Source organism: Halyomorpha halys, unplaced genomic scaffold (genome assembly GCF_000696795.3).
Source record: "Halyomorpha halys isolate HHAL.00 unplaced genomic scaffold, Hhal_1.1 Scaffold179.1, whole genome shotgun sequence".
Lineage (NCBI taxonomy): Eukaryota > Metazoa > Arthropoda > Insecta > Hemiptera > Pentatomidae > Halyomorpha > Halyomorpha halys.
Window position 1 is genome coordinate 756141 of NW_027107000.1, and position 16642 is coordinate 772782.

At 34.6% G+C, this 16642-nt stretch overlaps 1 protein-coding gene across 3 annotated transcripts in view; it reads left to right on the forward strand.

Moving 5' to 3' along the window:
• Positions 1-16642, forward strand: part of ssp3 (short spindle 3) — a 78124-nt gene that overhangs the window by 42340 nt on the left and 19142 nt on the right. For all 3 annotated transcript variants that reach the window (XM_014418127.3, XM_014418128.3, XM_014418129.3), the window contains exons 15-19: positions 71-275; positions 5738-5847; positions 7048-7231; positions 10820-10932; positions 16488-16611. In XM_014418127.3, the coding sequence (XP_014273613.1) occupies positions 71-275; positions 5738-5847; positions 7048-7231; positions 10820-10932; positions 16488-16611 (736 nt within the window). The remainder of the gene's footprint in view (positions 1-70; positions 276-5737; positions 5848-7047; positions 7232-10819; positions 10933-16487; positions 16612-16642) is intronic.

Sequence of the window (16642 nt, forward strand, 5' to 3'; positions counted from 1 at the left end):
AAACGATCCAAATTCTTTTTATTTTATTTTTAAATATTTTTAAAATTATTACAATATATACAATTTTTAGAGAACGAGAAGAGAGATTACAAGCTAGACAATCTGCCCAGTTAGCTACTGTTGAAGAGTTGCAAAAAAGGATCCAACAAAAACAAGAGCAAAGTGCAAGGAGGCATGGTGAATGTATCGAACTCATTCGTCAAAAAGCTGTTGAGATTGGTTTGCACCGAAATACACTTGAGAATGTCCCAAATTGCATTAATGTTTATAAACCTGTAAGTTTATTTTTATTTTTAATTACATTTCACTTAATTCTGATCAAAATGCGAATCAGTTTGTTTTTAATAATTGTTGAACCAGGTCTGGTTTGTCTATTTTATAAATGTGTATGTTTTTACTAAAAATTATGTATTCAGTTTATATTTTGTATTAAAAAATTAATTAAATATTTCACCCTGCAGATGACTATTCATTACTTTTGTTTGACAAAGTTCTATCAACTTTTACCATGCTTTTGAAAATTATTTTGATTGCTACTAAAATTTGTAACCAGTTTGAAGTATTTTTCACTGCCAGTTTCTTAATTTTTCAGCCAATGACATTAAAATTTGTGTGCAAACTAAACAGCTTTGTAGTGTATGATTTTTAATGAAAATGTAATTTTTCACAATTTTGTTAAAATCTTGTCAAACTAAGGTCAGAAATTGTTTTATGAACTATGAAGACTGATATCATTCAATAACTGATTCCATTATAGGGACGAACTTTCAATGACTTGTAACAAATCTTTTCATGTAATGATCATCAGGTAGATTTTCAATCAATATTTTTTATAAATATAATAACAATAATAATAATAAAGGCCTTTGACTCTGTTCCACACAGCTGGATACTTAAAGTATTAGATATACACAAGATTCAATCTAATGTAAGCAGACTCCTTTCAAACCTGATGGCAGGATGGAAAACTACGCTGAAAGTCGGAACTACCTGGACGGCCAATCAAATCAAAATACTGAGAGGAATATACCAAGTGTCTAAGCCCAATTTGGTTCTGTATGGCCCTATTTCCATTAAGCAGGATTCTTCGAAAGAATAAGGAGGGATATAAACTTGCCATCAACGACGAAGGGACCACAGTCACCCACAGCTGGTACATGGATGACCTCAAACTATACGCGAAAAACAAAGAACAACTACAAAATATGGTTGAAGCTGTTTCATCTTTTACCATAGACATAGGAATGTCATTTGGCCTCGATAAATGTGCAGTGCTCCATCTAATCAAGGGGAAAGTGGTTAGTAAACAGAACATTCTGGTTAATGAAAAAGAGCATAAAGGAACTTGAAGCTAATAAATTATTATAATAAGATGTAACAGCATCTTAAAATATCTCGAAAAGATATGCAACAAGAATTTCTAACAATGCTGAAAATTAGGCTACGAAAAGTGCTCAAAACCCAACTAACTGAGAAGCAAAAATCAAGGCCATCAACACCTGGGCTATACCAGCTAGGCTCTTAGTTATAGCTTCGGCATAGTGCAATGTTCAAATACAAGCCTACAGGAGATGGATCGCCTTGTATGAACTACTCTAACACAAGAACGGACCCACTACCCAATATCATCTAAAGCTCTTCTGTATTTACCAAGAAAAGAAGGAGGACGTGAATTGGTAAATATGGAAGAAGCTTGCCGCAAACAGGAAGAGACCCTACGCCAATACTTTCTCTCAAAAACAACAGGGATTTATCTCACCATCACAAGGATGGACTCTGGTTTAACTGCACTTAATATGTGCAAAGGTGTTGAATCAACAATCGTATCACAAAATGAACGACTGGCAGAATGGAAAAGCAAGTATCTGCATGGGAGATTCTATAGGCAACTGAACGAAGCCTCCATAGACAAAGAGAGATCAGTTGAATGGTTAAAAGCTGGGAGGCTATTCTCCAAGACGGAGGGATTTGTGGTTGCTATTCAAGATCAAGTGATTGCCACGAGATCATATAGAAAGCATGTGTTAAAAGACGCAACAACACCAGATAAGTGTCGATTATGCTCAGTAACGCTCGAATCAATCCAACATCACTGGAGGATGTGGAGTGCTGGCTGGTACTGAATATCTGCAGAGGCACGACAATGTGGCCAACATTTTGCATCAGGCTTTGGCTGTGAAGTACAACCTAATTGAAGATAAGAGCCCTTATTACAAGTACCACCCAAATGCAAAAAGGATGAAATGGACACCAGATATGAACAAGGCTGTCATCCGTGCATACTATTTGACTACAAACCTCAAAACAGAAAAAAACAGGATACCTTAACCGCATCCAGAGATATTGGAATCAGTACTTCCCAAACGTAATTATAAGCACGCAGAGGCTCAGTGATCAGGTTAGAGTGATATTATCAAGAAAGTTTCTAACTTCGATGGATCTCTAACAACTTAAAGAGGAAGCTCGTTGATTAATGGTCACTGAAAGTGATGCAGAGCTTTCTGATAGGACGCTGAATATTGGAATGGGTCCAGAGCCAGCAGCTAGAATCAGTTCATCAGTTAGCATAGATATCAGGGATGAACAATTGGAAGATGACACAGAATTAAAAAACAGACTAAGTGAATCTGTTTTGACTGAGCATGTGCTGCTTGATGGGACACCGCTTTGAGAAAGACCACCGTTACCCCGAGTGCCATACAATAACAACACACAAAAGTTAACCTACTTAATGAATAATGTGATCCAGGAACATTTAGGCCTGATAAATGTACTTCAGGATATTCCACATTGGATATATATCACTGCCAAAACAGTTATATTAGAACTTGGAATAAAATTAGAAGATGGTAGAAAAAAAAACTCAAAGAGGTTGTAAATACCACAGTGGAAAAAAAGGCTTCAACGAAAAATTAATAACTTGCAGAAAAAAAATTGGTGTTATTCCAAATTATATTCGAAATCCTCACTACGCAAGACCCTAGACAAAGAAGAAAATAGACGAGATCATTGTACAAAACTTGGGTACAGTACTGGAATCCAAATTATTTGATAGGCTGACGCTACACCTGGATTATATGAAACAGAAACTGGCAGTATATGCGAACCGGGTGCGTAGATATACTGAGGCAGCTTTACGCAGGCATCAGAATCAGCTTATCAAACAGAATGAACGCCAATTTTACAGAAGTCTTGGACAAAAGGGTAAATCAACATTTCATTACCCCCATGATATTGAGGCCTACTGCAGGAATGTGTGGGAAAAAACAGCTTGCCACAACGAAAACGCCTCTTGGATAGAAGAGGAAATGCGAAGCTTCGAGAATGCTTCAGAGATGCCTGAGGTAACTATTACTGTAAACGACATAATGGAAACAGTCAGCAACATGAAAAATTGGAGAGCTCCAGGCTCTGACGGAATTCAGAATTACTGGATTAAAAGGTTTTGAAGTTTGCACCAATTACTGGCCAATTGCTTCCAGGATGTACTAGATGGCAAGCAGGCTCCCCCAGAAGGTTTCTCAGACCACATAACTTATTTGCTCCCAAAGAAGGATGGGCCAAATTTACGATCCAAAGATTTCCAGCCAATAACTTGCTTGAATGGTATCTATAAAATTCGTACTTCTATCTTGGCAACGAAGATATATGACCACCTCAAATCTAATGACATGATACCCAGTGAACAACTAGGGTGGATAAAAGGAGCTAGGGGTTGCAAAGAGCTTTTAGTAATGGATTCCTTCATTGTTGCAGAGGTGTCTAAAAGGCAACGAAACCTTTCAATGGCGTGGATCGATTATAGGAAGGCTTTCAATTCTGTACCCCACAGTTGGCTGCTCAAAGTATTGGAAATATATAAGGTTCAAACTAAAGTAAGCAAACTACTCACAAATTTGATGGCAGGCCGGGAGACTAAGCTGAAAATAGGAGTGACCCTTAGTAATAACCAAATAAAAATTATGAGGGGTATATACCAAGGAGATTGCCTTAGCCCATTGTGGTTTTGTATGGTGCTGTTCCCATTAAGTCGGATACTGCGGAGGAACCAGGTGGGCTACAAACTCAATACCAAGGATGAGGTAACCACTGTCAGCCACAACTGTTACATGGATGATCTTAAGCTATATGCAAAGAACAAATAATAATTACAAAGTATGAGTGAAATAGTGTCATCCTATACCAAAGATATAAGCATGTCATTTGGACTTGATAAGTGCGCGGTGCTGCATGTGAACAAGGGAAATGTGGTCAGTGCCCAGAACCTGCTGATAAATAAAGATGAGTGCATCAGGGAACTAGAAGCCAAAGAACAATATAAATATTTAGGTATCCAGCAGCACCTTAAAATAGCTCAAAAAGATGTGAAACAAGAGCTAATAACAATGTTGAAAATAAGAGAATGATTAAAATCTGGAAGGCTATTTTCTGAGACAGAGGGATTTGTGGTTGCTATTCAAGATCAAGTGATTGCCACCAGATCATATAGGAAGAATACCACTGGAATCAATCCAACATATCACGGGTGGATGTGGAGTGTTGGCTGGTACTAAACATTTACAGAGACACAACAATGTGGCCAAAATTTTACATCAGGCACTGGCGATAAAGTACAACATGATTGAAGATAAGAGCCCATACTACAAGTACCACCCAAATAGACTCCTCCAAAAAGGTCCTCTCAAGCTCTATTGGGATGAATCAATAATTACGGACCATACAGTACGCCATAATAAACCAGATATCCTTCTTATTGGTCTAAGAAAAAATAAAGCTGAACTTATTGATGTCGGAATCCCAAACGATAATAATATAAGCTCTACTATGGGAGAAAAATTAAGGAAATATCAGGAATTGGGGATTGAATTGAAGGAACTGTATCATTTGGAGGGAGTTACCACAACTCCAATCATAATATCCACCAATGGCCTCGTACCAAAATCGACAGTGGCAGGCGTGAATGCTTTGGGAGTGCCTGTTGATGTACTAAGAGAGGCTCAACAGTCGGTTCTCTTAGACACAGCACATATAATACGAAAGGTTTTAAGTATTTGAAAAGATAAAATAAATAAATAAACAAAATATGAAGGTGGTTGGACTTCTAGGGCCCCACCTCGGATATTCAACCTGCAATAACGAGAAAAACTGAATAATAATAATAATAAAGGATTAGCGAACCTGAAGGTTTGATGCCGATACCACAAAATGCTGTTTACATACATCTTTCCAATGACACTCATCCAAACTCAAATCTACCAGATCATTCTTGATGAAATACTCCCACCTATGCTTTTGTCTACCCCTCAGACATTTACCTGTCAGTTCAGTGTTTAATAACATTGAACAAATTTTATCAGTGGAAATTCCTTGGAAGTTCCTCCTGGTGAATGGACTCGCTGATCAACAATCGAAGCGGGCCCCAGGCTTGCTGGACACCCTACTCACATATTTTTTAGTTTAAAAAAATATCACCTGCAGTCATCGATTTTATAAATAAATTTATGTGTATTAAATAGACATGACTTTATTATACATAATTAAGTGCCGTATTGAAGCTTTCGTTAGTTTTTGTTATTAACAATATTTGAAACTCAAATACCCATTTTTTTCTTTGATTTTGGAAATTTTTGTCTTATTTATTGTAAGGGTTTCTTGCGTGTTCACTTAAGTATTGGTTTAAGCATTATTTATCTGATTATCTTATTTATCTATTTATTTCCATCATTGTGAATTACAGGATGAACAGCTGAAATGTGAGATTTCTCTTAAAGGTCCCGATCACCAAAAAATAAATAAACTTAATCAAAAAAAGAGATTTAAAAAAATCAAGTCAAGAATGGTAGTAAAGTAAGTATTTTTTTGTAAATTTTGTATTATTTTTATTAATATTATTGATAGTTCATTTATATATTGGAAGATAATAAATTTTTGATTTGGAAGATAAGGAGGATTTTGAATTGGGGGTTATTAAATTTATCCTGATGTTTTACCAACAATCCTAAAATATGTTTACTGATATTCTATCTCTGAGCTGAAAAAATTTATTCTTAATCAGAAATAATTCCTAAACAATAATTAGCACTCCCTCTATATGAAATAATATGCTTCCTTTCAGGTGATGGGCCTTCCCTTGACCACCAAACCTCTTTCATAACCATGTCTCAATGTCTTAATTTTATTCCTTAACCTCATTTAACCCACCTCCTAAACTTAAATCTCTAATTTTCAACTAAATCCTCTAAACCAAGTTGGTAGAACAGTATCATTAAAGTGAGATCTTATTGCTGGGTGGATTGTGGTTCATTTCTTTGTTATTAATTTTAGTTGTATGCCCTCTGAGCTGCCCCAAAGTCCAAGTTCTGAACATGTCATTTGGTAGGTAAAAATCAATTAATTTTTTTTAAGGGCACAGTAAAATTTTATTGAATGAACCTTTCCATCCTAATTATAAAATAGTTTCATTAGTAATGATGCTTTTTACTATAAATATCAATACTTTACATAATAAATCAAGACTGTTTTTTTTTTTTGTTTTTTTTTGCCAATACACTTTCTTTTCTTCATATTCAATCCAGTTCGTATAGTGATGGAATGAGGTACCAACTGATATGTTTATTGAAAAATTAGGACCAGAATTTATTATAAAGAAGAGGAAAAAAAAATCTGAAAACTTAAATTTAGAGAAGCAAAGAAAAATTTGCTGTAGAATTCAAAAATGGTTTTAATATAAAACTTCTACTCTTGTGTGAAGAAAAAAAAACATCTAAATTATAATTCCTCAATAATCCTGGCTTGAGCATGATCCTGGCCAAATCACCTTCCAGCATAATTGTTAGTTTAGAAACAGTTCTTCCTTACGAAGCACTGAGCACGAGACCTTTCATGGGCTGAGTAGTCCAGGTAAATAATCTCAGTGATAGCAACTTTGTTCATTTCTGAGCATAAAAATTGAAACATCTTCCCTGAATTCATAAAATAAATGATTCAATTTATTTATTCTTTATTTTTTTTTTTTATAGTTAATGATTTTTTATTTTTTTATTTTAGGGGTACAATGTTTATTGAATCATTGGATTCTCTAGAGAAAGATTTTTCTGGAAAAGATTTACAATTAGAAAAGCTATTGGAAAAACTTAAAGTATTTCCTCCACATGACATATATCTTTGGCAGGATGAAGAATGTTCAAGCATTGATCATTACCTTACTGAAATGCTTACTATGTTACGAACCGTAAATATGACACTCACTTATAATTTTTCTAAACCTTGTGTTTAAATTGCAAAAATTTTATTCTTAAAAACTTTTATCACTGAACCTTTTGAATAGATTCATACTTTTTAAATAGATTTTTTTGTTAATTGTTAGAATAGCCTTTTTGAGTTAGTGGGAGTGGATAAACAACCTAAAAGCTGTTTTAATAAATTTTGAGATTACATTCTATATATGTATCTGACTAATCTTTTTCCTTGCCGTAAATATACTTGTAGTAATACAGTTTTTCATTTGTGTTGTACCCCATCTGTCAGAACTTCTCTCCTCTGAAACATTGTTATTTTCGTGTTAGCCTCAGTCAGTGAATGTAGGGAGTTAAAATGATTATGCATGAGACTCAGTTATTGTTATCTATGTTCAACTATTTACTCATGATTTATTGGCAATTTATTTACGGCGTTATCTTTGCAATTAAAAATAATTTTAATAATTTCTGACATCAAGGTGTCACTTATTAACTTCAGTTTCTGAAGTTACAAAATTCTGGCATTTATGATTTCAATGTATATTTCAAAATTTATTTCAGCTCTTTTAGACTCCTTTCCAATCAGTAGAACATGAAAGGTTTTTGTTATATGGTATCATGTTTATCATGCCTTCAAATAAACATTATGTGATACAAAATTATTAGTAAAAATAACATTTCTCTAGCTAATTATAGTACCTGTTCATTAATTTGAATAGCCATTTAGTTTTATGTTTAAGAATTTCTGTTCAACAAAATTATAACAGAAACTACATTTATATTGAATAAAAATTAGTTGTAAATATATACAAGTTATTGTACCTTTGAAAAGTCAAGGTAAACATCTTAATTAATTTTGTAACGAACTACTATTCCCTGCTGCAGCTTTACCCGCTCTCGTAAATAAATAATTTCTAGAGTTTGAGCCAATAATTTATATCTATTAATTTTTAATATATTTTTTGATGATCAGTCTCGAGTATTTCAGAAATATATCATAAGAGAATAAATTAATTCACAGGACCTAATAATAGGTTTATTTTGAGTTTTGTCTCCCTTTGCTTTCAAAATGATTTTCCAGTTTTTTTTTCTCTACTCTATATTTTTACACACTTGCACTCTTCCAACCTATGACTTCTGGTTGCCCAATAAAACTAGCCGAATCTTGACCATAAACCTGTAACTATAGTGAACCTGTTTCCTCGGGTATGGATTTGTAAATATTAATATTTTTCAAATTTATTGATGTTTATGGTTACTACTCTGCCCATTTGGATAGCATCTAATTTGCCATAGCTTTATGTGATTAATTCCAAAGTCTTTCTCAATGAACTTTCTATCTACAGCAAAAAAAAATTTCAAATTCAACTGCTAGTTTCTTAAATTAGCATGTTCAAAGATGGAAACTTTTCAACTTTTTATATTAACTGCGGATTTCCATGAATTATATCATTACTAAACCTTCTAGAGACCATGAAAGTGTTGTAAAATTTTAAAAGATTAATTGTTTTTTTACCATTACCTGTTATAAATTTGAAACTATATTTCTTCGTTGTATGATAGATCATTTTAATTTACCTGTTCTCTAAATTAATCTTCAGTGCAAAGATTTATATTTAATTCAATAAATATTTAATTTAATCTTCAATACTACCAAAACTACCTCTTTATAATTTACATCATAACTATATTTTTCTCTATGTTCCACTTAATTTTAATTTAATTTTGATAAAATTAATAATTAATTAGTTTGGTATTGGTGATTTCTCTGTAATAAAATGAGTAAGTCAGATTTTACAGGAATAGGGCTTTATGAGCTTTTTTTGTTCTTGAGAACCTATTGTAGATGTTAGAAACATATTCCTTTTTAAAAAAAATTTTATTTTATTTGAATCTATCTTTAAAATTTTTCAGTTTGGAGATTTGTGATTACTAAAATTAAATAGGATTATGAAGGTAAATAAACTCTCTGAGTACTATGTATATACAATGAGAGGGGACGGTGAAGGTTTCACCGATTTTAACTTACAATTCACATTCCTTCTTAGTGTCCTTAAATATGAATTTTCATATAAATTAAAAAATATTCTATTCGGCCCACTTAGTTACGTCAGTTGGTTTTAAATTCTTTCAAGTGTACCCATATTATAACAATCTACCAAATATATTTTTTCTAAATCAACCAAATAAAATATTTATATGCTTTGTTTTTTCTTAAATACAACTTTTCTTACTTACTTTATTGGTAGCGTCTTTTGGTTTGTCATTTTTTATATATTTAATACAATCAAAATTATTTATTTCTCATACTGTCAATAGAAGCTGTCTGTTTGCCCTACCTTTCTCAGAAAACAACTGTCTTGAAAATTTGTAATGCACCTTATAAATTTGATTCAGTAGGTCACTCCAAAAGATACAGTGATGTACTGAAAGAACAGGGAGGTAATTTTAAGGGATGTTAACTTCCTTTTCTTTCATTCAGTATATGTTTGATTTCTTCGAGAGATATACTTTCTCTAGTTAATGCATCTTTTTAGACTGTTTATGTGAGATGTGCTACATTTTGTCTGTGAATATCTGATATTATAGTTTTGGTCTCCAAAATAAGTGGTTTTTATGTATTTTAAATACTCAAGGTGTTGTTAGTATTTTTTTATTATATTCTGAAAATGTGCGTCAGTGGTTCCCAATCCATAGAAGCCCTCCAGGACTAAGCCAGAAATTGAATTGTGTGTGGCTTATGACCCACCTCTCCTCTACTTCCTATTTGGGTTAAAGGGGTGCCCCTAAAAAAATATTTGAAAATTAGATTGCTTAAAAGTTCATTTTAAGTTATTTTTATTGTTTTAACAGTAAATCTTCACAAAAATATATGCTTCCGTAATCTCCCGCAGCCTACCCCAAGACTCTCCTATCCCAACCCACCAGATGGGTATACTGATATAAGTAGTAGTGGAGATATAAGTAAAAAACTAAAATGGAATATGTTTGAACAAGAACATAAAAATATTTATCAAAAAAACAAAGGAAAACAATGATTAAATCATTACGTGATCATCTATTACTGAAGTTATTTTAAATATCATATATTTAATCAATATCATTCCCACCAATTTCAACATCTCTGGGGTAATAAATCATATTTATTATCTTATTAGAATTTTTTTATCTTAATTTGTATAATTTTGTTCTATACTTTCTCCATTTATATATAATCCTATTTATTTCAACTTCACCTAGAGCTTTAGTTTCTTGGTTTTCATGACTCCTTTATGATTGATCTTTGATTTACTCCATTTTTCTCTTCTTTCCTATGGAGTATGTTTTCTGTTATGTCCATAACCTGCATCCTCTATTGGTAAGTTATTTCAGGGAAGATATTCATGTCATCTCATTTTCATTTTTCTTTGTTTTTTAACTTCTTTGGTACATGTTGTAATTCATTTAACATTGTTTCAGTTTATTGATTATTGGTCAATATTGGCAGTATTTAAAAGTATTAACATGTCCTGATTGACTCATTTAAATTTTTATAATGAAATTATTGTATGAAAAATTTCAAAAATATTTTTTTTTTTCAGAATCCTACATTACGAAATTCATTTAAACAGTTAAAAGGATACATATTAATGAACTCAATCATTCACACTTTCAATCATTGTGCTCATGACAGGTTATCCTCTTGTTCATTGAAGTAAGTTTCATAGTATATAGTCTTCATTTTGATTGTCTTTCCTTTCTGAAGAACCTCCTCTGCTTATAACTTATTTATTTGCTAATTGACTAACTATGTATTTAAACTTTTTAGATTTACAGCATTTAACTTCAACTTGTAAATAAATCATCTAATTCACACCTTCCAAACTAAAACCATCGTGGTTTGAGTTAATTATGATTTTGTAAAAAAAAAATAAATAAATTGTTATATCATTTGTTATAATTGAGGCACCATGAAATCCTACTTGAAAAATAAATATAATCTATAATCTGCATCACCTATAATGTGAGAATATTGCATTCTAATTGTGTGTACAGGTGTTTTTTAAATAATAAAATATCAGTCATAGGAGATAATAAGCACCAAGATAGATCACAAAAGATTTGTAAACCAAGCAAATTACCATTGAATAGACTTAAATAAACTTAGCTATGATCTCATAATTCAAATATTACTTTTAAACTCTTGAACAAACCAAGAAATTTTGCTTGATCAGCTGTTTAGTTTTCGCTTACCAATTCATACATTATCATCATAGGGTACCTAAGTTTCATTCATCAGTCCTATTTTAGCAGAAATTCTACAAGGTACAAATGAACTATTTCTATATAATTCTGTTCATAAAGTTTCAAGACTAATTTTTTCCTGACTAGAGAAGGGTGTGCTTGACAGATTCCTTTAACAGAAAGAAGTAGAGGAGAATATCTGCTAACACACTGCAGATTGCAAGCAGCAGTTGTCTCTGAGATGCTGGAGTAAATAGGTGGTTAGTGACCTGTCAGAAATTTGAAAATGCAGTGCTACTTAGGGCGACTTTATTCTGTGTGAAACTGAAAAATAATGTTATAGAAACTTTTGATATGATCTAAGAGGCCTATAAAAAAAATAAGCCATATCATGTGCAATGGTTTCCATGTGGCTTAAATGATTTAAAGATAGCCTGGAGGACATTGAAGACAATAACCATACTAATGATGCAAATGTAGAGAATGTGTATGAACTTTTAAATATTGACCATTGTCTTATTATTAGATTAATTGCCATTTGAAGGATTGAGTCTGCCCCGAGATAAAGGATGAATGGTTCTTCACCATGCGCCCTATCATACATAGCTTGGTGCCACTGAAGTTTTGACCAAATTTAACCTGATCACTCTACCGCAGTCACCCTACAGCCCTGACTTAGCTCCCGACTTCTTTATGTTTCACTGAATTAAAAAATACCTGAGAGGAAAGAGATTTAACTCCAGTCTAGGAGGCAGCATTGATGAGGTACCATGAAGGTCTTCTGCTTGAAGAGGGTCCTATATAGAAGATGTTTAGTTCACTATATACAAATGTGCAAAAAAAATTTGAATATGAGACCTATTGTGAAACTTACCAAAATATTTTATTACTCTGAAATCTACACATTCTGTTGATACAGCTATAGTTGGATTCATGTTTGATAGGAGGATATGGGACCTTTATGTACCAAGAAAACTCCTGATACTAAACCAGTGAGTTACTGAGATTTTGGTCTTTGATTCTTTTAACATGAACTAAGCTTCTACCTGTGTGAGAGACTTAATTTGTATAAAAATCTGCTGAAACCCTTATGGACGTATGGACCTGCCAAAAATATTCGTATTCAGAAGATATTAACTTTTCAATCAAACATGGTCAGACTTGTGAAGAATGCACCACCCTATATATTTAACATGTGGTAATATATCAAAACATCAATATTTTCAAAGGTGTTTGATGAGGGAACTTCATTGTTGGGTGAAATTGGCAATTCTGTTCATAATAGCATTTACCAGTAGGTAATATCTCCCCCATTGCCATCTTTTCCATACCATTTTTTTTTTTTTATGTAGCTTAAGAGTTTTCACTAATTGTGCAATTATGTATATGTGTGAATAAAAATCTTATGCTAGAAAAAAAAGTACCAGAGTGGAAGTTACATCTGGAATATCTGTTCAGAATCGAGGACTGAAGTTTTATTCATCAATACAGTGTTTGGGATTTTAACTCGGTAGTTCCTTTTTTAAGTTTGATAAATTATGACTTAATGACTTTTCTCAATTTTCCTAAGTCTGGAGTTGACTGTGATTTTAAAAGCCCTTGTTAATTGCTTTTTGTTTTACTAGTTATTTTCAAAAAATAACATATTTATGCAAATAAAATCGGTTAATTATTTGTTGTGTTGTATATTATGTGGGAAAAAAGAGCACAAGTGCTGATCTTTTAATTTGGATCAAGGGTCAAGTTTTCCGTAAGAAAAATCATCATATTTCACTGAAGTTAAATTGTTCTTTGTGCCTTTCTCTATAACATAACCAGGTAGAAATTCTGTATTATATTATAGATATAGAGATGAAGAAATTATGTGTGTTAAATGCTTTTTATTTTGGTGATATTTTTCCCAATTTACTTAACGAGTGCCATGAGTCAGCCCTTCTAGTAGCATTCTGTAGATACTACTACTTGAGGGAATAGAAATTTATATGGGAATAATTATTCATGCATGTTTAATCATTATCTGTGTCAGATATTAACTTTTTTTTTATCCCAAATTATCATCAAAAAATATTTGTTCTGTTTGACTCTCTTCTTAATAATTTAGTTGACACCTATGCTGATATTTCTTAAATTACATTATTCTTTTATATATATGTGTTTTTTGTTTTTTTTTTTACGAGGGTCGGTGGAAATCTTCAAAAGACACGGATAGGCCCATACCTATCAGTGTGTGGGATTTTTACCCACTAAAACCACCGCCCTACACCTGTTTCTCACCCTCCATGGGACTGCTGTTAAGCATTACATCATGGAGATGAGTGGCTGAGCGCCGCCTCATTGTTTTAGGCTATCTCCTGGTTCGCCTATCTTTCTCCTCACTTCTTAACTTCTGCATCACCTGTGCAGCAAATCGTTGGCCTGCCATCCAATAATCTTGGTTAAGCAGCATAATATTCACGATATTATCTGCTGTCGGGTCTGAGCCATCGGAACTCTCTCCTTTCTTCATGAAAGCGGTGACAGAAGAAGAAAATGTGTTCTGCACTCTCTTCCATTCCTGGGCCCAATGGACATTCTCCAGTCTCATCGAGCTTAAACCTATACTGGTAGGCTCGGAAGCAACCATGCCCTGTGATAAACTGGGTGATATAATAATCTACCTCCCCGTGGTTCCTATTCACCCTGGCCTCAATGTTGGGCACCAGCCTGTGCGTCCATCTTCCTCTGAATGCCATATTCTAGCGACGTTGCCATTTTCTTAGAGTCTCCTTTCTTAATATGTCTCTTGGAATATAGTCAGCACTATTATAAGAGCAGCTCCTCTCATCTGCGATCAGGTCAATCGGTGGCATCATATGTGTGTGTGTGTTTTTTTTTTTTTTTTTATACGAGGGTCGGTGGAAATCTTCAAGACACGGATAGGCCCGTACCAATCTGTGTGTGGGATTTTTACCTACTAAAACCACCGCCCTTCACCTGTTCATTGTTCTCCACGGGACCTCCGCTAGGCATTACTTCATGGAGGGAAATGGCTGAGTGCCGCCTCGCATTCTTCGCACGGTTTTCACGTTTCCATGCTAGTTACGTCTTCTACCCCTCTCTTCCTCTCTCAACCTCTTGAGAACGACTGTGGTGAATCTCTTCACTGCGTTCCAATGCTGGTCTGAGAGGAGCATATAGCTCACCACGTTTTCTGGAGTGATGCGTCCTTCACACTCTCTCTCCTATTCACTTCTTTCTGCTGCAAAGCGAATGCAAGTGAAAAACACGTGCTCCGCGGTTTCCTCGACAGTCTGACATCCAGGGCGTTCTGCGGTGTTGTCCAGTTTGAAGCGGTACTGGTAGGCTCTAAATCATCCATGTCTGGTCAAGATTTGGGTTATGTAAAAATCCACCTCACCATGCTGGCGACCATACCACTTGCCCACATGGGGTATTAACCTGTGAGTCCACCTCCCGGAATCTGCACCCTCCCAACACTGCTGCCACTGGTCGATGGTTGTTTTTCGCTCTTCTTCTCTGGACAAGTGGAAGCGTCGTTCATAGTGCCTGCTTCTTTCTTCAACAAGAAGTTCCACAGGTGGCATTCGGGCTATCACACACACACACTGCTTCGTAGGATACAGTTCGAAAAGCGCTAACTGTCCTTAAATAAACACTGCGGTAAACTGAAACTATCTGTCTCCTGTATGATATGGTAGCCATCGCTTGTTTCCAAATCGGGGCTGCATATAACATAATGGAGGGGACAACAGTAGCAAGAAGCCTTTGGCTACTTTCTTTGGGACCTCCGACATTTGGCATAAGGCGTGACAAAAAGGATGCTACTTTAGCAGATTTGGTGCTGATATACTCCGTGTGAAGATTAAAGGGGAGACGTGGATCTATCATGTATAGGTATTTTAAGCTAGACTGGAAACGAATTTCGTGGCTACCAACCGTGACAGTGCTAGACCCGGTCTGCTTCCTGCTAGTTACTAGGAGAACCTTGGTCTTGTGATCTGCAAGTTGTAGGCCTACCGAAGACAGCCAACCTCGTACCGTTGCAACAGCCTGGTTAGCGATGAGGGTAACTTCTTCCAAGTACTTCGCCATCACTACAACTGGAACATCATCTGCGAATCCCACAACTGTGGCTCCCTCCGGCAATGTCAATTTAAAGATTGCGTCGTACATGACGTTCCACAGAAGAGGCCCTAATACCGAGCCCTGTGGGACACCACCAGTCACCTCATATCTTCTTTGGCCAAGGTCTGAAAAGTAAAACAGAACTCTATCTTTGAAGTAGTCTTTAAGAACTCTCATAAAATAGGCTGGTACCGCCATAGTCCGTAGGGCATCTATTATGCAGGTCCATCTTGCAGTGTTAAAAGGATTCTTAACATCTAGAGTGATGATTGCTGCATAATGCTTAGCACCTCTCCTCCACCTTGCTCCTGCAATTGCTGTGCGGGCCATCTTGACTACCAATCCAACAGCATCTATTGTAGATCGCTCTTTACGAAATCCGAATTGAGCTCGGGAGAGGCCATTAACTCCCTCCGTGAACTCTTGTAGCCTGAGGGAATGGATTTTCTCGAATGCCTTACCCATAGTATCCAATAAGCAAATTGGACGATAGGTTGACGGGTCTTCCAGTCTTCCCTTACTCTTTGGAATAAGTACGAGGCGCTGTCTCTTCCAAGGTTTCGGGATTGAGCCTTCACAAATACAAGAACTGAAGAGATCGATGAAATGATCTGGCCTGTGTGTGTCTGTGTGTGTGTGTGTGCGTGTGCGTGTGCGTGTGCGTGTGCGTGCTAACAATTAATAAATTCCTCAAAATAACATCTATTCCTTTGGAAATATACCAAAATAATTTTGATCTAATTTCCTATATGGCTCTGAAAATTTTATATAAATGGTTTTGTTGCATTTTGAGCTCCTAGCTATCATCCTTGTAAAGCCTTATAGATTTCAAAAATGGTTTGTAATTTTATATCTGATTTTAAAACTAAATGGAATTTTAATGTTTGGTCATCTTTTCAGATGTATTATTAAAATTGTAAACTTATGCCAGGTGACTTGTACTGATAATCTTGAAAATTGCCAGTATATGGTTCTTAGTAATACTGTTGTAACTCTACTGGAATCATTAAAACTTTCTATAAAGGTTTGTGAGGTTTTTTCTTAATATTAAAAAA